General features: G+C 38.2%; 1 protein-coding gene across 2 annotated transcripts; it reads right to left on the bottom strand.

The window, feature by feature from the left end:
- Positions 1–975: 975 nt before the first annotated feature.
- LOC121425655 (eukaryotic translation initiation factor 3 subunit A-like) lies at positions 976–22,466 on the bottom strand. Of its 2 annotated transcripts, XM_041621799.1 has the most exons (21): positions 22,278–22,466; positions 19,718–19,908; positions 18,855–18,994; positions 18,315–18,478; positions 17,455–17,513; positions 16,817–16,957; positions 16,083–16,291; positions 15,619–15,790; positions 14,537–14,639; positions 14,132–14,226; positions 13,421–13,537; positions 12,787–12,975; positions 12,162–12,299; positions 8,341–8,550; positions 7,193–7,297; positions 6,603–6,716; positions 6,127–6,249; positions 5,621–5,774; positions 5,104–5,191; positions 4,083–4,172; positions 976–3,275 (listed from the first exon to the last, which is right to left on the bottom strand). In XM_041621799.1, exons 1-21 carry the CDS (start codon positions 22,324–22,326, stop codon positions 2,129–2,131), a joined length of 3,798 nt encoding a protein of 1,265 aa, XP_041477733.1. In that variant the 5' UTR covers positions 22,327–22,466; the 3' UTR covers positions 976–2,128. The 2 variants fall into 2 exon arrangements, with proteins under 2 accessions (XP_041477733.1, XP_041477732.1); XM_041621798.1 differs by lacking the exon at positions 14,132–14,226 and having other exon boundaries at positions 14,442–14,639.
- Positions 22,467–27,298: the final 4,832 nt, after the last annotated feature.

Here is a 27,298-nt window from a genome sequence, read left to right as displayed (position 1 = left end):
AGAGCAAAGTAATTGGTTCCCTCATTTACATGCCGAGATGTGCATGAAACAGTTTGGTGCAATCGAGTAAATATTTAAAAAGAACTTTCTGATTCCATATTGGACTTCCACAGAAAATTTTCAAATCAATTTTGGTGGAGGGACTTCCCTTCTACAGATGTGATCCTTTTCTATAACTTGCCAAAGTCAATTCTGTAGTGACTTTGGTCATTTTTTGTTTTTTAGTAAAAAAAAGTGAACCAATGCATACATACTACACGTAAACCTGTAAAGTCGGCCTCCCATTAGTATTTGAAAGTGTCAAAGCAACTTTTCAGATCAGATTATGCATAATATGTAATGTACCTCATTGCAGAGAACAGACTTTTGTGGCCCTAATAGATTTGACTGAAGCAAAGTTACAAGCACATACTTTTCTGGTGGGTGATTTATAACTTAAGTTATGAGCGACCTTACCAACGACTGGTGAACCTTTCTTGTGGTAAATGATAAAACACCAAGTTTTCACTGTTTATTTGCTGCCTAAGGAAGGACCACCAGTTGTTTGTTAAGTGGCTTGTAAATATAACTTAGGACCAGTGGCAGATCCAGGGAGGGGGGGGGGGGGGGATGGTGCACATCTGCCTCATGCTCCCCCCCCATTTAAAAGACAGTCAATATCTGTTATGTAAATATGCCCTTGCACAAATGTGCTCCCCCCTTAAAAGTTACAGCAAATATTTTTAATGGCAATATATTGTTCCGACACAAGTGATTACCTTTTTTTTCCCTTGCTTGTCAAATTTTCCTTAAGAAAATGTGCCCCCCCTAGGAAAATTCTGGATCCACCCCTGCTTACCACTTTTTTTGGGGTTGACTACCCCCCCCCCACAGCTTTGTGAAACACCGACCAGATATATTCAAAGAACAAATGTAAATCTATTGTGGAAATCAATTGAATTACACATTCAAAAAACAAAACCAACATTGAATCAATACTTGATTACTATCTTTTATTTATTTAATCTTCTTTTTCTTTCAAAGAAATATTGTAATTAGTATCCAGAAATGTTTATTGATATATGGGTAAAATAACTCTGAAATTAGAATGCAACAATAATTCTGCAATATGGCTAAAATAATGCTTGATAGCTTTCGCTGTTAAAAATTGATTATTTATAGTCATTATAATACTTCTCTTCATTTTCATGATTTTCTAATGCAGTCTAAATTTCCTATCCATTCCTTCAATAATAAATGGAAATGCAAAAAAGTAACAGGATGACAATAAATGCATGCCAATCAAAAAGGCATCTCCTTCAGGTGCTGAATAATTGAAAACCTAATCAGATATAACCATGATAAAGCCATGGTAATTACACGTAGTGAAATGAACATTCTGACTCTCAACATACATAAGAGCAATACTAATTATAATAACAGATGGACAGAAAAAAAAAGAATGCAAAACTTAAAGAGTATAAGTATTTTGGGGATTCTTAAAATTACACATACTACTTCTATCAAGATTCAAAACATGAAAAGTTGTATTCAGCTATTGTATAAGTTTCACAAAGATATTCTGACTTTGGTATTATGTGGGAACATTATAAAGGAATTAATTTTGCACCTTCTCCACTGTTGATAATTATATACAGACATAGATTAAATAACGAGCCCAAGAGTCAATCTATTCGAAAATTCATAAACATTACCATGTATGTATGTGGTAGAAGTTCTATGATTTTAATTCCAACAGGGGTAGTAAATTTCAACTTTTCTTTCTAGAATTTTTTAGTAGCACTTGCTACAGTATGAGTGAATAACCTTTACTTCTGATTTTGAAAGAAACGAGGAATAGTCACATAACTTAACATTAAAAAAAAAATTATAACTGAAAGGAATTAACACACAGAGGTTTCCTTATGGCAAATTACATGCAAACTTTGCATTACAAGGAATGATGTTCAGGTAACACAAACTTCTCTCTCAAAATAAAACTGGCCTTTATAGCTATCTTCATCCATGCAAAGAATAGAGAAAGAGACAAATAAGGTCAAGAAAAGAGTGAATTTAAAAGAATTTGCTTGCCAACATCCAAAAACCTACCAAATGACAAAATCAGAATTTGGAAATATCTTAACAGAATCTAACGCCTGACAGTGGTCCACCCATCTTCTTCGGTTTCTCGTTGAGGTTCAGCTCTTGGCTGGTTACCACCTCGATCGCCACCTTTATCTCCACCCCGCCCTCGCCAGGTTTGTTCCTCCCCTCGTGGTCTATCCTCGTTTCTCATTGGACGTTGGAAATCCTTTCGTGGCTCGGACCTTGGACCACGGTCTTCATTGCGCCATCCACCACGATCACCACCTCGGTCTCCGCCATACCTGTCACCTCCACGATCACCATAACGGTCACCCCCACGGTCACCATAGCGGCCACCGCCTCGGTCGCCACCATAGCGATCACCACCGCGATCATACCCTCCACGATCTCCACCTCGGTCACCGCCATAGCCGCCACGATCACCACCACGGCTGCTTCTCCATGCTCCTCCTCCTCCATCATCATCCCTACGAGGTCTGTCATATCCACCTCTTGATTGACCACCACCTCCTCTCCAGTTACTTCTGTCATCTCCATCGCGTCCACCATCTCTTCCCCAACGATCTTCTCTCCGGCCAAAATCTCTTGCTGGTTGACCATCATCTCTTCTTCCTCCGAAGCCTCCTCGTTGCCCATCATCACGACTGTAAGACCTCGGACCCTCATCGCGGCGACCAAAGTCTCGTCCAGGACGACCTAGATCCCGAGATGGGCCATCTGACCTTCTCCAGGGGCCTCTATCTTCGCTCGGTTCACCTCTATTACGGTCATCCTGATACGAGTGCTCGTGTTTATCACGGAAGCCATCAGGTTCATCAAGACGGATGTCTCGGCTGGCAGGCCTTCGGATCTCTACCTCATCCCTTGCACCTTGCCCACGTGCCGCTTCCTCTGCCGCCTCTCGGGCAAGCCTCTCCTCGCGCTCTTTGGTCGCTGGGTGAAACTCTCCACCTTCCTCGTAACGGATGTCACGGCTGGCAAAGCGACTCTTCTCAACTTTCCTCTCTTCTCTCTCTGGCGGTGGGGGCGCTGTTTCCTGCTGTTCCGCATCAGGATGCTCCCGAGGCGGAGCCTCCCGTTCTTCTTGTGGTTCCTGATTAGAGCTCTCCCTACGACGCATCTCTTCGCGTTGCCTCTCACGATCCCTCCAACCTCCTTCCTTAGTGACAGGACGCCAGATCTCTTTTGGCCTAAGAAAATGAATGAAATTGAAATTGTAAGATGACGGTAAAAACCATGAACAATTTCAGGGTAATTCTCTGGTGGATGGGTGTTCAATATTTCATTTATTCAACATGAATGTGTGAGTCAATGGGAAACTTGCACTGAATAAACATAATCTTACAATAACGAATCCAAATATATCAGGGGCCCATTTCATAAAACTTGCTATAACAAATTTGTAATAGCAGTTGAAAGCTACTGAAATCAATCAATTTCATTGGCTAATGAAGTTGTTGCAGAAATTAGGCACTTATCATTTTACATGTCTATATGAAACAGGCCCCAGATCTAAGATGCTTACAGATCAATCAGCATCAATCTTACACCAAGTTTAACTTCACAATTAAGAAAATAAATTAGAACCAGAGTGTATCAGAGAGAACAAGTGTTTGTCTCCTGGTTAAGTAGTACTCAGAAGGATCTACTACGTAGGTTAAAATTCACGTACACTCAAAACTTCATTACCATCGTATCAAGACACGACATGCAGTAATAACATCTTCTGAAATTATCAAACTTAATTCAAATTTAATCCTTGTTAAGTTTAATCACTTCCTTTTGGAACCCAGTTTACATAAAGATATTACATATATACATATATACATTTCTTGCACTCTCTTGTGCTGAAAAAGCAGTTAGACCACCTACTGGTGTCTGATGAAGCTTGCCATCTTACAAAAAAAGCTTTCCAAAGCATGTAACATTCACAATTTTGTAAAAAAAAAGAAAACAATTCCTCATAATGGTTACTGGGGTTCGTTGAGTAAACTTACCTTTCATCACGCCAGCCCCTATCAGGTTCAGGACGCCTCTCTCTCTCTTTTTCTTTCTCCCTCATTTGCTTTTCTTCGATCTCTCTCATCCTGCAGACAGGAAACAAGATTAGAATTGGTTATTTGATTCCTCAAGCTTCTCAGTTATAGTAAGCCCTCTAGGAGGGTAGTTGACAAGGTATGGATGAAGTTGTTTAAATATAAATGCCAGTTCTGGAAACAGTTCCAAAATGAGTTTATATAGAATACAATCAAAAAACCACCCAAGTTTCTGTATGTATGAATTAAAAAAAAATATGTACCAAAAGATTCTAGAAGAAAGCATGTAATTGCTCAAAATTTACAAAACAAGCATTAAATCTGAGCAAAATGTCAGGTTTTTTCCAAGCAATGATAATTATACACTCTCCCACATGTGCTTATCTGTTTTGCTCTTCTTCGGATTAGATTTCATGATTTCACAATGTTGAACCACTGCCCTGTTTCATAACACTTGTTACAGTAACAAATTTGCAATAACAGTTAAAAGCTACTAAAGTCCTTCAATCTGATTGGCTGATAGTAAATTTGCTTTAGAAATTGGCCATTTGTTACTATAACAAGTGTTTATGAAACAGCACTCAGATCTAGATCTACGATGAAATGGTGACAGTTCACCTTGATCATGAAATCATTCAATGTTGCAACCACATTAGTTCAGCTTTACACTGAAATGAAAGAGATTGATTTGCTGTAATGTGGAGCGTTGTGGCCCAGTGGATTAGTCTTCGGACTTTGAAACAGAGGGTCGTGGGTTCGAATCCCAGCCATGGCGTAATTTCCTTCAGCAAGAAACTGATTCACAATGTGCTGCACCCAACCCAGGTGAGGTAAATGGGTACCGGTAGGAAGTAATTCCTTAAAAAGCTGTGTGCGTTATGAACGCCTAGCTTAGCCGGGTAATATAGGAGCGCCTTGAACACCTAACAAGGTGGATATGTGCGCAATATAAATATCCTATATTATTATTATTATAACTCACCTAGCTTCTTTCTTTTCCTCCTGCTCCTGAAGTTTCCGAAGATGTTCCCGGTATTCAGCTTCAGCTTGCTGCTGCTCAAGCTCGCGTACTGTCAAACAAAGAAGAAAAAGGCAAAAAGATTATATCATCTTCTAAAAACCATCCAGAACAATGGACAATGAACTAAAATCAAGAATTAAACATACCACAGAAACCTATCATTAGCTTGAATTTGCAATTAAACATCTCAACAACAATCATTGTGCCTGGTTAGAAATGTGAAGCCAGTTTCTGGAAGGGTTTCTATTAACAACTTGATAGAGAAATGTGATTTTTAGAAAATGTGGCCTCTTCTCAAGAAGAAATACCTTTGAATGCTGTTCAGGGGCTGGTTTCACTGAAAACTTGGCTTGGACTTGGAATCACGGGGGCGAGTTTTACTGAATACTGGGCTTGGACTTGGAATCATAGGGAGGGTTTTACTGAATACTAGGCTTGGACTTGGAATCACGGGGGGCAGGTTTCACTGAATACTCACCTCTCTTTGCCTCTTCATCCTTGCGCTGCTGCTCTTCTTCAGCTTTCTCCTTCAACCACTTGGCTCTACGGTCCTCCTTACGTTTGATCTTACGCTCCAAGAGACGTTTGGCTTTCTCTTCCTTTACCTTCTCCTGGAAACCAGCAAGCTTCTCCTGTTAACATCAACGACAAAATGATAAGTTTGTAAGCATTATGAAAATTTTGTCATAGGTCAGAAAAAAAAATTTGTTTGCCATAACGTAAAAACTAGCATAGGAATGAGTAGGGTGACATGCGATTTCTAGAGTCGCCCCTAGACACCACATATTTTTAAATATTTAGAAAATCAATATTCTGCTTATAGTAGAATAATGAGTTGCATTTACTGCATAGTTTCTCATTGTGCCCAAAAGTAGCCCTTGAAATGAGGGAAATATCCAGCAACATTAATCCATTGCCGAGATGTAAAAATAGGCTGCAAACGGGCTGCAGAAGTCTGCATGATTGGTTTCATGGAAGGCTCACCTGATAGAGGTTAAGACGAGTCTGTCTGAGCATGTTGAGGAAGTCTTGACGGTCATCATCGATGCGGAGTAAACGACGCTTGGTCACCAACGCCTGCTCACGCTCCTTCTGCATCTGCTTCACCTGTATCAACAAAAAGTCAGCAATGCTCATTAATCCTAGCTACATGATGCACATAAGATTGCATTGTGAATCCAAATCATTACCACTTTTAAACCATTAAAGTTGCCCATCTTATTTATAAAGTCAGAGGTTCATGTAATCAGTACATATTTGCTTTATAGGGAAGAGAAAGGGATGAGAATGCAAGGAGCAAGTTTTTGAGCTCAGACAGTGGTAGCTCTGTTAATTGTTGAGTCAAGGGTCATTACATTTAAAAAATTGACCTCAGGGCAAAAGTAACAAAGTCATTAATTGCTTTGACTAGAGATGGTCAATACTCAAGGTCAAAAAGTCAAACTCTGCTGGTCACTTACCCGTTCCTCTTCCAGTTGATCCCAGAGCTCACGATCTTTCACAGTCAGCTCAGAAGCTACCTCCTCAAGCAGGGGTATCTCTTCAATACGCTTGGCCCGGGCAAAGTAATCCACCTGGGGGGGGGGGAAGGCCAAAAGGCATATGAATATATGAATCCTAACAGAAAGAAAGATTCCGAAGAAAAAGAGGCATTGAGCTGTAAATAAGAGAAATTCGAATTACAGAAAAATGATAACAAAAGTAAGTGATAAAATGGGTGATTTCAAGTTCAGTGTTGACCTTTTGGTGTTGGTGTTAGGTCGATGTTTACACGATAATAACACCAAACATAGAATGAAGATGGTCCCAAAAAGTCACTCAATAGTTGTTGAGATGTGCAATATTGTAATCTGGATCAGTTTTACAAACTCTGAAGAAGTTTTTGAGCTAGGGGAAGCAATCCAAATTTCAACACCAACACCAAGGCCAACACCAGACTTGAAATCACCCAATGGGGTTGAAAGAAAGATCAGCTAGGCGAACATGATATGGTGAGAGCAACAGAACAGAAGATTGAGTCGATCAACACAGAAGGATCTAAAATATTTACCTTCTTCTCCTGTGACTTGAGCTTGGTTTGAAGTTCTTTCTTCTCAGCTTCTAGTTGCTCTACATGCTTCTGCATAATCTGATCAGCATCAAGCTTCTCCAGTTCCTATTGAGAAAGAGAGAGAGAATAACACATTTAAAAATAATCTTGATTACCACTGTAATTGTAAAAAATCAATTGAAGTTCACTTAGAATTATCAAGTACACTTCAATACCAAAATGATAATCATCATCATCGTCACTGTAATCATTATCATAGTCCTAGATCATTATCAAAGTTATCATTGTCGTCATCAAATCTTGATCTATCACCTTCATAGAGATTTGGAAGATGATTATCTAAACATGGTCCACAAAATTTTTAAGGTTATTATCAAAGTAACAATCTTACAATATGGCAATTCTACAATAAAATTGGGATAGCTTCTGTAACTGGAAAGGCTGACAACTTTACATCGGTTTATTTTTGCTTATTTTGCCTATCCAACATGGCCATAAAGTCAACTCTGTATATTCATAGTATTACTAAACATGAATACATATTATTGTACGTTTGCATATTGCTGATCTTTGGGCATCACATTCACAAATGGTAAATATAATTTATGCATAACATAGAAAGACAGATTCCAGAGTCCCGTAGCACAAAGGTTAGCGATTAATCGTACGCTTGATTTTCATGATTGATTGTACATTGTAGTTAATAATGCAATCAATCATTTAACAAATGTTCTACGATGATTACTATGCTTTGTGTTACGGACCCCTGATCTCATTATTTTCATGGATGCCCGTTTGTTTCACTAACTGGGCCTAAAAAGAAAGCTAGAACCTATCAAAGCTCCACAACTGGGCATTGTGGCATGCGCCTGTAATCCAAGCTGTGGGGAAGTTACAATTGATGCAGAGGTTCGAGCCCTGGTCACGTCTTTTGGATGGTGACGTTAAAGGTCAGTCCCAGACGTAAATAATCATATCTGATTGATACACGTCTGACAAAACTCAAATACACACACAACACACATCCATATGTGCTGTACAATATAAAGCCTGAAAAAGCCCAAAATAAGAAACTGTCATGGCCTAAAATCAGGAAAAAGACTTGATATATCCACAATCCAAAAGTATTTTTTGAGAGTGAAACAAACCTCTTCTTCATACATAGAGAAGACCCTTGATGCAATGTTTGATGACTTGATGGCATTGATGCGTTCCTTGGCATGCTTCTTGCGTATCTCTTCCATGTCTTCCTGTTGCTTACGACGAGCCCTCTCGGTGGCCTCCCGCTCAAGACGCTGCTGTTCGGCGTTGCGTTGGGCTCTCTGTTGCTCCTCAATCATGTCCTGCTCTGCACGTTCCTGGAAATAAGAAAAAGTAAAGACAAGTCAGTAATCTATCATTGTCAATGAACAAGTTGAACACAGGAATTATCACTTTGTCTTTGACCATTCCAACAAAAGGGGGCATAAATGATTGGACAGTAAGTCCATTTTTTTTCAAAATTCTTATATATTTCTGTTTAATCTATTTCTTTTTGTTTTTATCTTGGGTTGAAGTTTATGTTACTACTAGTTAATGAAATAATTGATAAAAAGTGCATAGGACAAAAATAAATGTTCTGAATATGCCATAATTTGTACATCAGCACTGTATTCAAAAGCGTGACAATGAACAAAATTTGGGTCTTGTATGAGATATGGTTTCACATAATCTTGTAGAAAGTTGATGAACAGTGCAAAAGACAGAAACTTGTTCGAGATTTGCTGTAATTTGTATTCAACCACCCATGAAAAAATTACTTAAAGGGGAATGAAACCTTTGAAACAAGTAGGCTTGTGTCCAAACAGAAAATTCAAAGAATAAGAACAAAGAAAGTTTGAGAAAAATCGGACAAATGAGAAAGTTATGAGCATTTGAATATTGCATACCTGCCAAGTTTTGAGAATGAAAAATAGGAATCCAAAATACGAGGGTGCGAAGCACCGAGAGGGGGGAAGGTGTGGGAGGGGGGTGTCCCCCCTCCCACGGTAGGGACTTTTTGCATTTTCAAACATGGAAAAGTGGCATTTCCTTGCATTGTTTAAAGTAAATTCACCTTCAATACTATGCCAGGAGTTGATATAATTTTATTAAAATTCAAAATCATTAATCCATTATTTTGTCAGTTTTTGCATTATTTTGCGTACAATTTTCATTATTTTGCAAATGTGCATTCATGTACAATCTAGTGCATAAGTTCAAGCAGTATTAACCCAAAATATTGAGGCTGCATTCACTGTACATTTGCAAATGAAATTTAACTAATGTTCCGTTATGGGAGGAATTGTTTCAACAAAATAAACACTGGATTTTCTGTTTTTGTGAGACTGGGAGGTTGAGGCGCAGCAACTCGGGCGCGCGCCGGGAGTTTAGGCAAGCGTTCGGCAGATTCACCAATGATATTACCAACACACTCTAGATATGTACCGGTACACTACACATTCACTTACTCCGCAATACAAAATCATCCGGCGACATGGGCAAAACCTCGAATAAAAAGTGAAATTTTCTTACCTAAATCACCATATTTCGCGTCAAATATATCACCATCGTTAATTCTTTACATCGTAGTTAGAAAACAAGGGGTCTAAAAAAGTGAATTTTTCACGGTTTTTCCGATGTTCGTGGATTGTGAAAACATGTCCTCACTAAAAACTGACACTTTCGCGAGCCAATGTCAGCCGCCATTTTGTTCCGGAAGTCAACGCTAATATCGGCTGTTGCGTGTACGCTCGTAATTTTCACATGTATTTGCAATGGAACTGTGCACTTAGCCATGTTTGCGCGCCGTTTTCAGTCGCTCTCTGTTTGCATAGCCGTGCGCTCCAGTTGTGTATGCGTTAGTCGTATCTTACAGCCGTTTATGCGTTAGTCGCATTGTACAGCCGTTTCAATAATTTCAACACTATATTGATTGACCCAAAAATCGGAATTTTGGTTTAAAAATTAGGAATTCGGAATGGAGGTTAAAAAATCGGTATAATTCCGCCAAAATCGGAATGGTTGGCAGGTATGATATTGCAATCACTAATGCTATGGAGATCCTCCCATTGGCAATGTGACAAGGATGTGTGATGTCACATGTGAACAACCATCCCTTTGATGGACTATAAAATACCCTAAAAATGTTTCTTTTTGCTTTTTCTTATGATTATATATAAACTCTTTATCCATGATGTATTCTTTACTAGTCTGTATTACATGCCCTCCTATACATGTAGAAAAAACAAATGAAAAGAGGCAATTTAAGTGAAATATATACTTAAGTAATGGGGAGAGTTGTTCACAAGTGACATCACACATCTTTGTGGCATTGCCAATTTTAGGATCTCCATAGCATTAGTGATCGCAATATTCAAATGCTCATAACTTTCTCATTATTTGACTGATTTTTCACAAACTTTGGTTGATCTGTTACTTATATTTTTCTGTTTTTACACAAGCTATCTTGCTCTCAACGTTTCATTCTCCTTTAAAGTCAATTTTGAGATAAGATTCCACACAAACCTTTTGTCTTGTAGCAGGCATGAGACAGAGAAATTTGAAAAAAAGAGGAACTTCATGGCCCTCCTGGGGGAGGGTGTTTCCCACATTGGGAAAATTTTGGAATTTAAGGTATGCAAAACCCCATTTCGATGCATTCTACCATCAAATTTTACTGTTTTGAAGAGGTTATTTTGTAGATAAATATAGTCACCGTAGCTGACCATGCAAGCTCAACTTCATGGTCCAACCACTGTCATTTGAACTTGTTGGAGACATCCTTGTTAATATCACTAACACGAGGGTCATTCTATTCAACAGTCTTCATTTTGTAGTTGAAGAAATTACACCACACACCCTACAAATTCTTGTAAAATCCACGATAATCCAACTCGAAAACGCTGTACGTCCGTATCACTTGCATTCAATGTAAACAAATGTATACACACGTGCATGCAGAAAGCTGCCAGCTGCATAACCCAGGGAGCTTTTAATTCATTTTTAAAATTAATATTGAATATAAAATCCCTCATTGAATATTCGATGCATTGCCTGCTGACATTTAAGAAAACTCGCAAGAAAATTTAATGCATTTCACAAATTCACATGTCACGCCAGCACAGTCAATCACACCATCGTAGCACACATGCAGTTCACCAAACAGAGTCACAAGCACACAATCACCGTAACACACATCTAAGTACAGGCGCTATCACTCACCAAAAAACCATGCTGAAATACATATTATGTCATTAGAATTGATTTATCTGCGCCATATTTCCAAAGCACGCCACGGGTTAGTTCAGATTCAGTAAGCAGGGTCCCCGAAAATGCACTAAAAATGAAGAAATCCGTGATCTTATCCGAGTTTGCAAACTTTATTTCCTCGTTAATTTATGATGGTATCTTCGAAATTCCAATAAAAAAACAAATCAGATTTTTTTCTTTCTTGGAATTACGGCGATATCGGACTTTGCAATTGTTTTTGAAGTTGCGAGAGAGATCCCAGAGTAATCTTGTGATTTTTTTTCGCTATTCAGCAGCCATAAAAATAGTTAATATCATGGAAATTGATGCTGCAATCAAAAAGGGAAGAGGACGCGGACGAGAAACAACACAATTTTTTTTTTTTTTTGGTTTTTTAATTTTTTTTTTTGCTTTTTTTTTTTTAAAGAATTTCGAAATCCGCGGAAATCTGCCGATCCGCAGAGAAATCTCATGCCTGTTGTAGATACAAAATGATCTCCTTTTGCTATTTGTTACAGTAATTATTTACAACAAGATATCGTCGTCGTGCCGGAGAAAGAACACCAGTGGCAAAACATTTTTGCATAACACCCTTATGCAAATGCAGTTATGCATCCTGCTAAGGGCATTTTCGTGTGCATGTGATGCACGAAAATGTGGTATTAAGGGCAGTCTTGCATCAACAGATTATAGAACATACCCTCTGGACGGTAAGATTCTCCAATCTTTCCTTCCTATCCTCAATGATCTGTCTCCTAACCAAGATGGCATCATGGTCCTTGCGAGCAGTACGCTGGTAGTTATGGATGACCTGGTGCTTACGGTTCACCTGGTCTTCCTGTTAATATACAAGCAGGAAGGAGAGAAACAGGAGGATAAAGAATAAAACCCAGTATAAAATAATGCAACAAAAAATTTACTCCTCACTTTACACTGTATGTAAATAACAATATGGAACGTCTGCAGTAATTCAATTCATCAAGAATTTATGGTCACATGTCAAGCAATTGCAATATTCATGATCACATTCCAAATAATTGAAAGGAAAACAAAATATAAGAACATTTTCGTATAATAACTGAACATTGATGCCAGCAAGTTAAATTTATTACTTATTATTACTTAAACAAATCTCTTGGTGCCACAGAAATCTGTTCGACTGGGGCATAATTCAACTAAAATAATACGTTTTGCATACTCTGGTCTAAAAAACACTTCCAACTTAAACAATTTATAGACTTATGGAAGGTCGACTTATGCAGACTCTACCGTAGTGGGCACTCGTCAAAAACACTATACAAATGGGCAAATCTTTGAGACCCTACCTCAATCTTCTCATGATCAATGAGGCGCATGGCCTTCACAAGGGCGCTGGACATCTGGGTGAGCTGATGACGGATCTGCTGGGAAGGCATGTCCTGGATGTGAGGTCCTTCTGGTTCCTGGAGCTCATACTGAGAAGAGGACAGGTCTGAACCAAAGACTAGGCACTGGCGAGCATGGTCCACACGAACCTGTGAACAAAAATGTATCAAATGTATGATCATCAATAAGGTGACCAGGTTTGATGCAAACTAGCTATCTATCCAAACCAGGATACTATATACTTCTTAATTCTATGTCTTTATTCACACTAACATAAACAGACTAAGAGCATTGTGAATTTGAAAACTTGTCTTTTATAAAAAGTATATTTTTTTAGAATGAATATAATTCCAAAAGAATATGCTTAGCATGATAACATTAACAGACGGTTGATTTGAATGACCAACCTGGAAGTTGAGCACATAATGGCAACCATTTCTAAAGCATAAGGATTAATACATGCTCATGGAAAGCACAATTTAATCTATATTCAAACTCCAGTGAAAGGTAAAACCTTATAACAAAAAATCAAGGAAAACTTTAAGAGATTTGTAATGAATTCAAAGAGATGTGATCAGAAGATGTGTCGTTAACCTGGACAACTCCATTCCTTGCAGCATCAACCACCATCCTTTCAAGATGAAACTGGGATGAGAACTGAACCAAGGAGTAGATACGTGACATCTCAATAGTTTCATACACCTCAGACACCTATGGAGAGAAAAAGATACATTTTTATGACAGAATTTTAATGACGGATGCTCTTTCGCTTCATACAATCATCAGATAATTTGCTGATCAAAGACCTGACAATACAATCCACCTCAGCCAGGATATAAATTTCAGTGCTTACATATTTAAATACCTTTCCAATGGAACAAATATGAGAGTAGCAAATATACAGAGAATATATACAGATTCATTGCTTACCACAAGATCCAGTCATGTAACATAGCCAAAAAACCAAACTGCTTAGCAACGATTGTTCTCCATGCCACGTAGCCATGTCCTACACAAAATAGTCAATTAACATTCAGGTATTGTAGCAGGATTTGGGCCCTGTACATTGTGGCTCAGAGTCCTCTAAGTTAACTCCCATATTTACAAAATTCCAGCTGTAATATTCTGAAGTCTATACTTTGTGGCTCATAATCTTAGGAACAACCCCTAGTCTCAGATGGCATTGCCCCACTTAGTATTTTTCTACAGGTGTCACAAAGGTCAATTAATTTTCATTATTCGGTGTTGCAGCAGAAGGATTTGAACCCTACACCTTGTGGCTCAGTCCTAGAGCTCTAAACTTACCTGCTTTAGGAGTCTCATGATGGCATTGTCCTGGAGAGCTGGTACATACTGAGCCATATCAGCCTCCTTGCTATCCCTCAAGTAGTCCAGGATACCACACACCCTATCAGACAGGTGTCGTAAGACTAATTAACTAGACCACACCTCTGACTTACCTGCTTCAGGAGTCTCATGATGGCATTGTCCTGAAGAGCAGGTACATATTGAGCCATATCAGCTTCATTGCTATCCCTCAGGTAGTCCAAGATTCCAGACACTCTATCAAACAGGTGTCCTAAGACTAATTAACTAGACCACACCTCTGACTTACCTGCTTCAGGAGTCTCATGATGGCATTGTCCTGGAGAGCTGGTACATACTGAGCCATATCAGCCTCCTTGCTATCCCTCAAGTAGTCCAGGATACCAGACACTCTATCAGACAGGTGCAGGGGATGGAACTCTACCTCGAGCCACTTGAATAGGTCATGCAGCTGAGGAATCACATGGGGCACCACGTTGTACTTCACCTGTGTCATGCAAAGGGGGGGGGGGAGATATTTAACAGGAATCTCAGATGTAAACTACTCCTTACGCTTTGAATTCCTAATTCTATATACCACATTCTTTCATTTGTATAATTGTGAACTAGCATGGGTTAGTTTGAAGATACAATGAAGCTTACCCACATTGGAGAAAAGGGTAAAAGTGATTGCAGAATGTGCAAGGTGAATTTGGCCAAAACCGTTGTCACAGGTTGTCAAAATGAAAGGTCTTCAATCATAGCTTTGAACCCAGTAAATATTCCCATACAAGACAGTAGAATTTTCAACAGAGGAAAAATCAAAATGTTTCCCTGAAAATGAGATCTCATTGAAGTACTATTATAAAATGGGTTCAAGGATGTAGCCAATGGTGAGTGCGTATTCAAGTCACGTGTTCATGCTTTAATTATGCGCAACCTTCCAGTCGTGCATTTTTTGTGCAGCACTGTGCAATTTTTGTGCAGCATTAGTTCCAATAGCACGTAAAAACTGGTAAAAGAGGCTGGCTAGGATTTTGATGTGCTTACTTAGGCGCGCATAGTAGATACGCCTGTGATGTCATAATTGACAGTCTTATGATCTCTTCGTCTGTGCGATCGTACACAAGTTGGAGGGATTTGAACAAGATTTCCATGAAAAATTCATTTTGCCGATCCGTTTTATAAAACAATTAATGCACATTTTAAGATTCGTGATGTTAGTGACGATGCGAGCAACTCTCGGGCATTCACAATGTTATGCAAAAGCACTCGGCGCAAGCGCCTCTTGCTTTCGCATAATTGTAACTACCCTCGAGTGTGCTGCATCCTCATAACACACTCATAAATGTGCATTAATTGTATATTATTGCCTTCAATTTTGAACAAAATGCATTTTTCTTTGTTTAGATATCAAAATACTTACAAATCTCAAACCATATTTGCCCAAAATGAAATCTGAATACAATTAGAATAGTAATTCTTACCAGTTCTTTGATGAGTTGACGACGGGTCGGGGTGGACTGGAGACCAAGAAGATTAGCAAGCTTCCGTTGGTTCTCTGTGGCAGTGTTACCCATGTCTAGCATGTCTCCAATATCATTGCGGGGAGGAGAGATAGGGACAGATAGGGTGGCAAGCAACACTCGGGAAGCCATTCTGCAACATTAATAAAAAGAAATTGGAAATATCAGTCACTTGAATAAAGGATCCAGAATGCCAAACGTCCCACAAATAACGTCTTTTGCCAGGATAGATGAAAGCAGGCATCTGCACATGCTCTGAGCGACTCGTGTTGCTTCACTCCATCGATGTACTTTCAAGCGCTATCCACCAGCAACATGCACAATCAAAAATTCTCTACTTGATTCCCATGGAGTTTTCTTATCAGGGTTTGCCGTGTTGCAAACATGGATGAAATCATGTTGATGACAGGTCAAAGACTACTTACTTCTGGACTTCCTCAGTGGTGAGATTCTTCCTGTGTTCCCGAGAGAGCTGAAGAAGGCGATGCAAGGCGCAGGCATGGAACAGACCATTACCAGACTTCCAGAAGACCAGACCAAGCTTGTGGTAGTAGTTAGCCATCATCTGGGGCTTTGGAGACTTCTTGGAACGTCCCATCAGGTTGTGGATGTCCTCCACAGCTTTGTACGCTTCCTGTGTACAGAAAGTAAATGAATTATGTATTTATACTCAAAACTTGAGTGGTGTAGGGGCATAATGCGAAAATTGAGATTTCCAGCCAGATAAAATCTGCAGGAAAAGCATATTCCTACACTATTTTCCCACACAGCACATTACCAAACAAGTACCAATATTCTTTGCAAGTCTTCAATCAAAATTAATGAAAGAATATTAAATCTATCTAGTGAGTGAGTGTAGCATTCAAATGTAGGCCACACTTTAATACTAATGCACATGGTTTCTGCCCTGTATAAATCAGCATACTCTCATTATCATTACTAATACCTACATAAAACTGAAAGTGATCGGACTCCTGATGAAGACTTACAAACCATTCTTTTTATGGGGGCATTACTTTGGACCAGGGTAAACGACAAGTAGGTACATAATTTCCAGCACAGGGTATGTAACATTTCTCTTGTATTGCTACAGGAAGCTAAGGGTCCCTACATTTGGTCTAGGAGATTGAACCAATAGGTCAGTCAATATGCAACTTACTTGCCAGAGCTCCATACTGATTGCCGTATCAAGTTGGAAGAGACGGGTGTCCAGGTGAAGCTGTTGACTCTCCGTGTTGTTCAGGTTGATAGACGTGGACTGGTTCTGATGCTTCTCTATCAAGTTCAGATGATTACGCAACTGCAACGCAAAGAGTCGAGTGTTTCACGAAGCATCCCATCATTAATTTTCACTAATAATTCTTTCTGAGCCAATCGGATACAAGGATTTTCAATAGCTCTTATAACAGTTTGTCAGTAAAATCACAAGACAACTTATTTCATGAGAAGTTAAGCAATTCAATTCAAGCAGATCTTGACAGTGAGAATAATAGCAAGACAATATATTTCACAAATATTATTCACGTGTTTTGGGGAGATATCCCCTTAATCTTACTTAATATTCATTGCTGGTGGAATTGTTGACATATGTTTACATTCCATGCACTTAGGAATTTGTAATTTCTTGGTAATTTATAAGCAAAGAATATCTGTTTGGTAATCCTAGCGTTTCGCTTTTTTGGGGGGAGGGGAGATTACAATTAATTTTCTTATTTTGTACTTCTACAGCTACAGATGACAACATGCAGAGTTTATAATTTCTTTCAGTTGTTTCTCAATTGCAGTGGATATACTTACATTATCACATAACTTGCGGAACTCGGTCTTCCGCTGATACTTCTGACAAAACCTGAAAGCTGTGGAATGGAATAGATGAGAAATATCTTAAGTCAGGTTATATTTTGTTATAAATAAACCTGCTACCTTAAACATTCAAATCATATTTTATGTGTCAAGTGTAGCTCTACTTTATCTCTTCTGTTCATAAATGTTTACCATCTCGAACAGTAATCAATGTTTAGTTGACAATGACAACATTGGTTTAAAAAATGTATATTATTGTAAATCATTTGAGTTGCTATCTTGATTAATCATCTGAACTAACTGAAGCCATTCACTACTGAGACATTACATTATGATCACTCTTGCACCCATGTTAATAACTGCTGATAGGCCTACCCTTGACCAGAACTTCAAACACCTTTTGCTCCGTCTATCTACTAGAGACACAGTCATATCTTCACACAATCTAAGCAGAAGTAGCCATCTAAAAATTAAGCAATTTAGTCAAGGAGGCAAAGCTAATTCACCTCATTTTTCTTGTAGCGTAAAGAGAAAAATTATCTTAACTATCCTATTTGTAAGATGAACCACTCCAAGGATCTATAGTATCTCCATTAACTGTACTCTTCTGGTACCTGACAAGACTGATTTTAAGAATCTACATGTAACTCTATAAGAACTTTTGTCCTTTGATAATAATATCCTTTCTTCAGCTTCAGTCACACAAAAGAAACTGACTTCAAACTGATCGATGGCGTCATGACATGCAATTCATAACAGCCTTTAACGGTCTGGAGTCAGTTTCGTTGGTGCGACTGTAGCATTCCACAGTTTTGGCATCATGGTGCCATCTCTGACCCTGATCCTGGACCTACCATCCTGGGCCACATCCTGGTAGAGCTTCTCCAGTCTGTTGTTGTTCCTCAGCAGGTCCAAGCACTGTCTGTAAGACTCCCAGAGAAACTTGACCCACGGAATCAACACCACACGGTCACTCCTGGCCTGGGCATCCTCTCCACTTACAGCACTCAGGAGAAGACTGCAGGAAGAAAAAAAAACAGCGGGAGAATAAGTCAATAAAAGGACCCACTGGTGGGATGCCGATTACATCAGTTGACACTTACTTACTAATGGAGCATTGCAAGAATCTTACATTCAACTGCAAATCAAGCGTTAGTCCCAAAATCAAGTCAAATCGGGCATGCTCATCATAAAGTTACAATTAAATGCAAATGAACTACATCTTTGTGATTAATCAAAGTAAGTAAATCTGATCTTGAGACTTATACTTTATTTGGAATTGAATAAAATACTTCATGCTATGGGCCAACTGTCAAATCCTAAACTTCAACCGTTAAACTTTATCCCAACACTGAAGGTAAGAAACAACAATTTTTTGAAAATTCTTTTCTTACCTTTCTGGCGTGGTAAGATTATCAAGATCGTCAACATCGACCCCTACAACAGCCTCAGAAGCCTTCCTAGCCTCCTCTGTCTTGACCTCAGCAAGCTTCAAGTATTTCCTCACAACATCTTCTAAAGACTTGACATTCACCTAACAACAAGAACATCACAAAGAGTTAAAATCAACAGTGCATTTCTCGAGAGGACTTGTCATATATTTCATCCAACAAGTCCTGTTTTAAATGAAAAAAAAACATAGTAACAGTGCTTCTCAGCTAATCAAATTCAAGGAAAGGTGTAAGATCTGACAACTTATTGGACAACAAAGGTTGACGAAATGCTCCCTCACCTATGAAATTTCTTGATGTATTACACATGAAACAATTGCTTATCATTCAGTTCAGATTGAGCAATTGGTGTCAGATTTGTTCACAAATTTGCCACATGTGAACAAAAGTTAATAAACAATAGCTGATCGGTGTTTTTTATTTTTACAATGAACCAGCAGTACCCAAAATCAAAACTTGAATATATATCAAGGAAATTTGATTGGTGCCTTAATGTTCTATTATCAAAGAAAATCAGTGAAAGTGGTGTCAAGAGCAGTGGCACAACATTTGGTCTCGCAAAGATTGTTGCGGGCTTAATTTCATCTAAGATGTACATGTAGGGTTAGGGCTACAAGAGGGTTTTATGTGGGGTTTAGGGTAGGGTATAGTGTAAAACCAAGGGTTGAAGTTGGACATTTGACTAGTGCATGAAATTTAGAGCAGAGCAATTGTCGTCAAAGCAAATGTCATGGAACCGTCCAGAACATCTTCAACACATTCAGGAGCCCCGAAAGCATTTCTGCCACAAAAGTATGGCAGCCTACCTGTTGACAAATGATCTTGTACTGGTAGAGGCCCTCTTTGGCAATGTGGCTCTTGCGTAGGTCAACGCAGAGCTCCAGATACTTCTCCATGATTGGTTCGTGTATCTTCTGCCATGTTCGATGTCGCTTACTCTTGATGACATCATAGAGGGCATCCAAGGCTGGCTGCTTCTTGCCGACATCAATGAACTCTGAGTTGACAATAAACAGAATCAATTCTCATCTTTATCAGTATAAAGATTATTTCATTGTTAGATAAATGATAGCTTTATCATTCATTATGAAGCAACCAAAGTAGTTACACAAACTATGTCCCTGCCAAAGTGGAAAATTGATTTGATGGAAATTTAAAATAAAAGGGCAAAAGTTTGAAAACAGTAAAAAAAGATATGAATCTTTAAAGTTGTAAAAAAGCAGAGCTGATATTGAATCCGCCACTTTAAAAAATGTAATTGTGATAGTGGGTTATTTGACACCTGCATTTTCAATACATAAAGAGATGTAAATGTCACTTTTTCCAAAAGACACACTCAAAAAAATCTTTCATAAAGGCATGTAATAATATTCTTCAGACATATTGTTTTTTTTCTAATGGCCCAGAGCACAGAGGCTGGGGAAAACTACAAATTTCCTGATTTTACCCTGTAAAAGTAAATGACAAAAGGGAAAGTTGTCCTTGCAAATTGTCACAATCTCATTGCCAAGTGATGTAGCCAATATGAAAGAATCATAATTTTAGTTACATTGTGTAAACATTCACTACTTTCTTAAATTCTTGTCCGATTTCTTTCTAACCTTCTTACTCCCTGTCTGATTTCTTTCAAACTTTCCCCACTCTCAATTCTCTTATTTTCATCTTTCAAGTTCAACACACTTGGTTCATTTCCAAGGTTGGATTCCCCTTTAATGTAATTTTTTCCCCTGGTAACACTCCAAGTGAAAAAAAATAATATCTTGTGCAAAGTCAATGGCAATCAGCAACAAAGCGTCTTTATTGAATGCTTAAATACAATGTATGCACTACATGTATACTACACTCACCTTGTTATAGTAAGCCAACTTGCACAAGTTTAACTTGTTCATTCTGCAACTGACTTTAAGAAGTTCTATTTCTCCATGTTAACAGGTTAACTTTGGTTTGGACCAAAATTTTCTAATTAAGACAGCAGGGACTTTCGGTAACTGAATGTACAACCCCTAAACCAACAGTGGCAAGTACTTTTCTAATCATGATGATATTGAAAGTTACAAATTTTGTGCCCTAGCCAACTTTTGATAGTCTCCCCATAATACTATGAATACCATGTCATATTCTCCTTCAGATTTCATCAAAGCTTGAATAAACTTATCTGTAGTGTAGGTGCCTAGATCTTCATGTACATTTGATAGGATAGGATCAGGAGCACAAAGTGCAACTTTTTTGTTAAAAAGCTCGAGCTTGCCTCTGAGACCGAGTCAGAGAAAATACCAAAATTCTATGCAATTAGAGTAACACTCCCTATATTCAACATGGCAAACCTATTCACAAGCCAGCACAGTCAAACACCAAACACATTTCTATATACATAGGCACTATCACTTACCACCACAAAAGTCTGATTTTAACCAAATTAAAAAAAATCCCCTTTAAAGAGTCAACATTTTCCCTAAAAAATGCGGAATATGTGCCATATATCCAGAGCATGCACACTTGGCGGCTTAGCTCAGATTTAAGAGGGGTCGCCAAAAATGAAGAAATCCTTGGTTCTGTTCCGAGACAATAAATTAACTTTCTTGCAAATTTAGGATCGCATCTTCAAAATTTCCAATCAAAAATTTTAAAAAAATTGAAATTTTGAAATTCGACAGGGGGCTCCGATGCAACACGGGGGCTCCGATTGCAACACGGGAGCGAATGACCGCTGCATCTTTCAGGTTGCACATCGCATGCGGTGCGGCGCAATTGAGCGGCTCTCGCACAATTTTTTTTTTTAAGTGCGATGCGCTATGTCGAAGGACGGGCAGGGGATGTGGAATCTCCGCTGCGAAACATGGCGATACATTTCAAGATTTTATGAATTACTGAGATGGAATTTGAAAATGAACATTGCAATGAATTAAAAATAAATAGGTCTAGAACTCTAGGGCCCAACTTAAATTATAATTTTGTGAAGAGAAATTTTGATAGGGTTTTTTTTTTCATGTTTTTTTGTCATTAGAACAATTTGCAGAAAAGCTTATTCAACAGACAACACTCTACTACTCTCTAGTCTTGGCATGCTTGGGAATGTTAGCTGTTACTCTAGCTCTACTAATGATTTCGAGCAAGATACAGCACAACAGTCGAGACAACATATGGCATGCACATCAGCTCATATACAGCTCAAGTCAGAAACAAATGAATAGGGACTTGAGTCTTGACCAGCGCGGCACAACCCAGCAGTCAACAGACGCTGCCGGGCAGCGGGCGTTGTACAGTGTACTGCAGCCAAACCCATTCCGGCGCGGCATACGGTACACGAATGAATGAAACACAGAAACGACCAAGGGAAATTAATAAATTCACATCAAAATAGCTCACCATTCGCTCTTTTCAGAGCATTCTCGGGCCTCTGGAAGTAAGTAGGCATATTTTCGGCCTACGATGCTCGGCTGATATGATAATTATCGGTGGCTACGAGGATTTTTCTTTGGCCGAATCAAGGAAATTTTTCTTCGCAATCCTTCAATATGGCGGCTCGTCACCCCATGTGGGTAGTGACGTCAGGAAGAGCTCTGGAATGGAGACTAACAGTTCGACTGCCATCGGGTCGGGAATGAGAGAGTTTATTTTATAAAAACAACGAATTATAATATGATAACAAATGTAATGATTATAAAGGATAATCATGATGATGATGATAATAATAATAATAATAATGATGATGTTGATAATAATAATGATAAAATATCTAATTATCTATCATGCATTGCACTTGGGTATAAACCAAACAAAAGAGAGGGAGAATTATAAGGAATAATAATTTAGCCAAGTTTTTATTGGGGTGAACTTGTCCTTTCATTTCATACACATTTTTTGCAATATATACATATAAGAAATTATACATGAACAACAGCTGTGGCAACTCTTGTATTGAATAATTATATTGTATACGGTCTAGGATCTAGATATAACTGTTTTGTAAAATTATGCGATTGCGAATAAGCGATGTTTTGAAATGTCATAACTTTCTTATTTTACACCCGATTTTGATATGTGGACATTGTTAAAGCATGTTATATTAAGAGTGTATACTGAAAAAGTTTATGCTGATAACAATGACAGTGATAACGATATAAGATCCTTGTAAATGATAACAATGGTGAAAGTAATAATATTATTATCATAATTAATCATAACAGTAATTAAAAAGGGGACGAGAATGAGGAAGAGGGATACAATAATGATTTTAAGTGATGATAATCAGATATAATATAGAGGAATGTTGCTGATATAGTTTCCATACTTTTCTCTTTTTTTCACTCTTATATCCAGTCGTTAGGGTCATTCATGTACTTGTACGTGGTCAACAGGCTCCCAGCACCGTGCACCCTCCTTTTCCCTGAAATATAGACAATTAATGGCGATGTATTACACTCAGTGGCGTAACTACGGGGGGGGGGCATGGGGGGCACGTGCCCCCCCCAATCGTCTGGCCAAAAAAAAAACGGGGAAAAGGAGAAAAGGAGGGAGAAAGGAAGAGAAACGTAGTGGGAAAGAAGAAATTATTGTTCATTATAATGTTATATTATATTATAATTATGTTATGTTCTATTACATAGGAAATATTTTTTCATAACTTTATAAAAATCAATTTCATAATTTTCTATGTCTTCATTGTTCCTAGTGCTCGCATTGTCTGTTTAACGAGACATATATTACTGTTGTACTAAAACCTCCCATTTTCAAGTCAATATACACCAAATACTTTTCCTCGCACTTCGAGTTATTATTGTTTTATGTGAAATATGCATCTTTTTCATGATTACTTAAAGTGATTGCCCCATGTTAAAGTCTTCATATATAACATCAACTGTCCGTGATTACGTTCGCATTAGTGAATTGGAGAGATATGTCTGCTCTTCACGAATTCCTAAAATCAGTCCTTAAACATGTTAAATGTCCCTTTTTCGAATCTGAATATAAAAAATTTTCAGCTCGCGCTTCGCGCACGCCTCATTTGGTTAGTGAAATACGTATGGTCTTCGTGAATTCCTAAAAACAAGCCTTAAAATGCCGCTATTCAGGTCCGAATTTCCTAAATTTTGAGCAATTCAGGTTCGAATTTCCTAAATTTTGAGCTCGCGCTTCGCGCTCGCAATATTTGATTAGTGAGATGCGTATGTTAATCATGATTATAATGACTACAATTGCTTCATTGTGTTTAGATGTAATTCGAACAAATCAGCAAGCACTTGGCACTCGAATTAGATGACTATGGTGAGATATGTATACTCTTAATGGATTCCTGAAATATAGTCCTTAAAATATCCCTGTTTGGGGTCAATATATACATGTACAAAATTTCAGCTCGCGCTTCGCGCTCGCATTGTTTGTTTAGCGAGACAGGTACGTATCATGATTACAAAAACTTGCTTATAATGTCCCTGTTTAGGTCTGAATATCAAAAATTTTCAGCTCGCGCTTCGCGCTCGCATTATTTGATCAGTGAGATACATATTCATTTAATGACAAGTACTGTCCTTGTTTCTACTAGGTCAGTATACCTGGCAACAGCGCGCTTCGCGCGCTTACTAAGTGACTCAAATTTTTTGCTGGTGCCCCCCCAATGCCGTGACCCACGGTACGCCACTGTATTACACAATGCTATTATATTAATATAGCTATTAAAAGAGTTCAAAATGGCAACCGAATTTATTTTCAGTTGCAGGCAGTGGCGTAACTACGGGGGGCATGGGGGGCACGTGCCCCCCCAATCGGATGGCCAAAAAAAAAAACGGGGAAAAGGAGAAAAAGGAAGAGAAACGTAGTGGGGGAAAGAAGAAATTGTTGTTTATCATAGTGTTATATTATGTTATATAACATAAGAAGCATTTTTCACAACTTTATGAAACATTATTTGCTTAATTGTGTCTTCATTGTTTCTGGTGCTCGCATAGACTTTTTATAGAGACATATAAAACTGCTGTACTAAAGCCTCCCGTTTTCAAATCAATATACAACAAAATAATATATTTCCTCGCAATTAGAGTAATTATTGTTTTAAGTAGTGATATATTCTTCTTTTTCATGACTACTGAAAGTTATTGACCTATTTTAAGGTCTTAATATAAAACATTTCCTGTCCGTGCTAACGTTCGCATTAGTGGATTGGTGAGATTTCTGCTCTTCATGAACTTCTAAAATCAGTCCTTAAAATGTCAAATTTTAGCTCGCGCTTCGCGCTCGGATCATTTGGTTAGTGAAATACGTGGGGTCTTAGTGAATTCCTACCAACAAGCCTTGGAATGCCCCTCTTCATGTCTGAATTTCCTAGATTTTCAGCTCGCGCTTCGCGCTCGCAGTATTTCATTAGTGAGATGCATATGATAATCATGATTACAATGATTTCAAAAAGTGCTCCATGTGTTTAGATGTAATTCTAACAAAATCAGCAAGCGCTTGGCACTCGCATTAGATGACTATGGTGAGATATGTATACTCTGACTTAATGGATTCGTAACTATAGTCCTTAAAATATCCATGTTTTGAGGTCAATATATACAAAAATTTCAGCTCGCGCTTCGAGCTCGCATCATTTGGTTAGTTCTCTAAGACCGGTCTTAGAGAATTCCTACAAACAACCCTTAGAATATAATGCCCCTCTTTAGGTCTATATTTCCTAAATGTTCAGCTCGCGCTTTTGCGCTTGCAGTATTTGATTAGTAAGATACGTATGATAATCATGATTACATGACTACAAAAGGTGCTTCATGACTGTGTTTAGATGTAATTCTAACAAAATCAGCAAAGGATGGCACTAGCATTAGATGACTATGGTGAGATATTTATACTCTTCATGGATTCTAAAATATAATCCTTAAAATTTCCTAGGTTAGGGTCAGTATATACAAAAATTTTAGCTCGCGCTTCGCGCTCGCATTGTTTGTTTAACGAGACAGTTAAGTATCATGATTACAAAACAATTTCCTTATAATGTCAATTTTTAGCCCTCAATATCAACAATTTTCAGCTCGCGCTTCGCGCTCGCATTATTTAATCGGTGAGATACATATTCGTTTGATGGCACTGCATGTCCTTAAAATATCTATATTAGGTCAGTATACCTGTCAACTGAGCGCGCTTCGCGCGCTCCCTAAGTGACCCGAAATTTTTGCTGGTGCCCCCCCAATGCCGTGACCCACGGTACGCCACTGGTTGCAGGCATGGTATAATCCTAGAATGAAACATGAATACAGGCCTCATGTGTGCATATTTTGCTTTTGAACGGGAAAAATGTTCCAATTAGGGATCATCACCTCTCAAAATTACGATGTTTATGGAACCACGTCATGTCATTTTATTCAAAATGTATTCCATTCTGCAACCATGACTGTTTACATAGGTGTATCGATCAGACACAAGAATCAATGCCTATCCGACCAATCAGCTTACCATATTATGAATCATTACACACCCCTAATTTCCTTACCCCCTTTCCCCTATAATACTGTCTGGCTCCTTCCCTCTCTCATCCTCTCCCTCTCTCTTTCCTTTTCTCCCCACTGCCACGGTAAAAAGTTGAATAAAACGATTAAAAACCGGTTTAATTTGTGACTAATTTGCAGAAATCTCCACTAACCGGGTTCAAATTGATTATTAAAGTATAATTTCACGTCTGAAAAACCTCTGCAGAGAAATTATCAAGTTAACCACTTTCAATCTCACTAATGAATAGGCCTTTTCGGAATGCCGCTGTAGTCATATATGCCTCCTATTCAATCACCTTTGGATACAAGTTTGATATCTGACCTCGGTATAGGCCCACTCTTAAAGTAAAATTCGAATGTAAAATTAGGAAAAATAATTATTCCGAGGCCTCCATCAATTTCAATCTTCAAGCTTAAGATGGCGTTCTCCCACATTCCAATTAACGATATTTTAAGGGCAATCTTTAATCCACCTCTACACATTTTAAGTTTATATGTACACGTTTCAACATTTAAATAAAGAGAACATTTTCCCAGTATAATTTATTTTGGCTCAGTAGAATATGTTTATCATTATGTTTATTGCTATGCAATGCTGAACATGAAACTTGTTGAATTGCAGAAATAAAATAAAAATCAAATAAAAGTTACCCTTTTCAGAAAAAAAAATGAAAAAGAGGTCAAATTATTTAGTCATGGTCAACAGCCAAGTATGCATATTGAGGCAGTTGAGGGCCCATGCAATCACAATATGAATAGTATTTATAAAAGATTCATTTTTAAAGCCAGCGATCTTCTTTATCAATCCCTTTATCCGATTGTGTTGAACATTTCTCTGTAGAGCATGCACATGTATGTGAGGAAGGGAGTCATTCTGTATATTCAAGTCAATATGAATGCCTCTGAGATTCC

This window comes from Lytechinus variegatus, chromosome 12, assembly GCF_018143015.1.
Source record: "Lytechinus variegatus isolate NC3 chromosome 12, Lvar_3.0, whole genome shotgun sequence".
NCBI lineage: Eukaryota > Metazoa > Echinodermata > Echinoidea > Temnopleuroida > Toxopneustidae > Lytechinus > Lytechinus variegatus.
This window is presented reverse-complemented; position numbering and strand designations above follow the sequence as displayed.

Coding starts and splice junctions, on each gene's coding strand:
- LOC121425655 (XM_041621798.1), bottom strand. CDS start 22,326: ATGCCTACTTACTTCCAGAGGCCCGAGAATGCTCTGAAAAGAGCGAAT. Junction 12,300..12,786: donor TTGATCATGAGAAGATTGAG/GTAGGGTCTCAA, acceptor GTATATTAACAG/GAAGACCAGGTGAACCGTAA. Junction 6,250..6,602: donor ATCAACTGGAAGAGGAACGG/GTAAGTGACCAG, acceptor TTGTTGATACAG/GTGAAGCAGATGCAGAAGGA.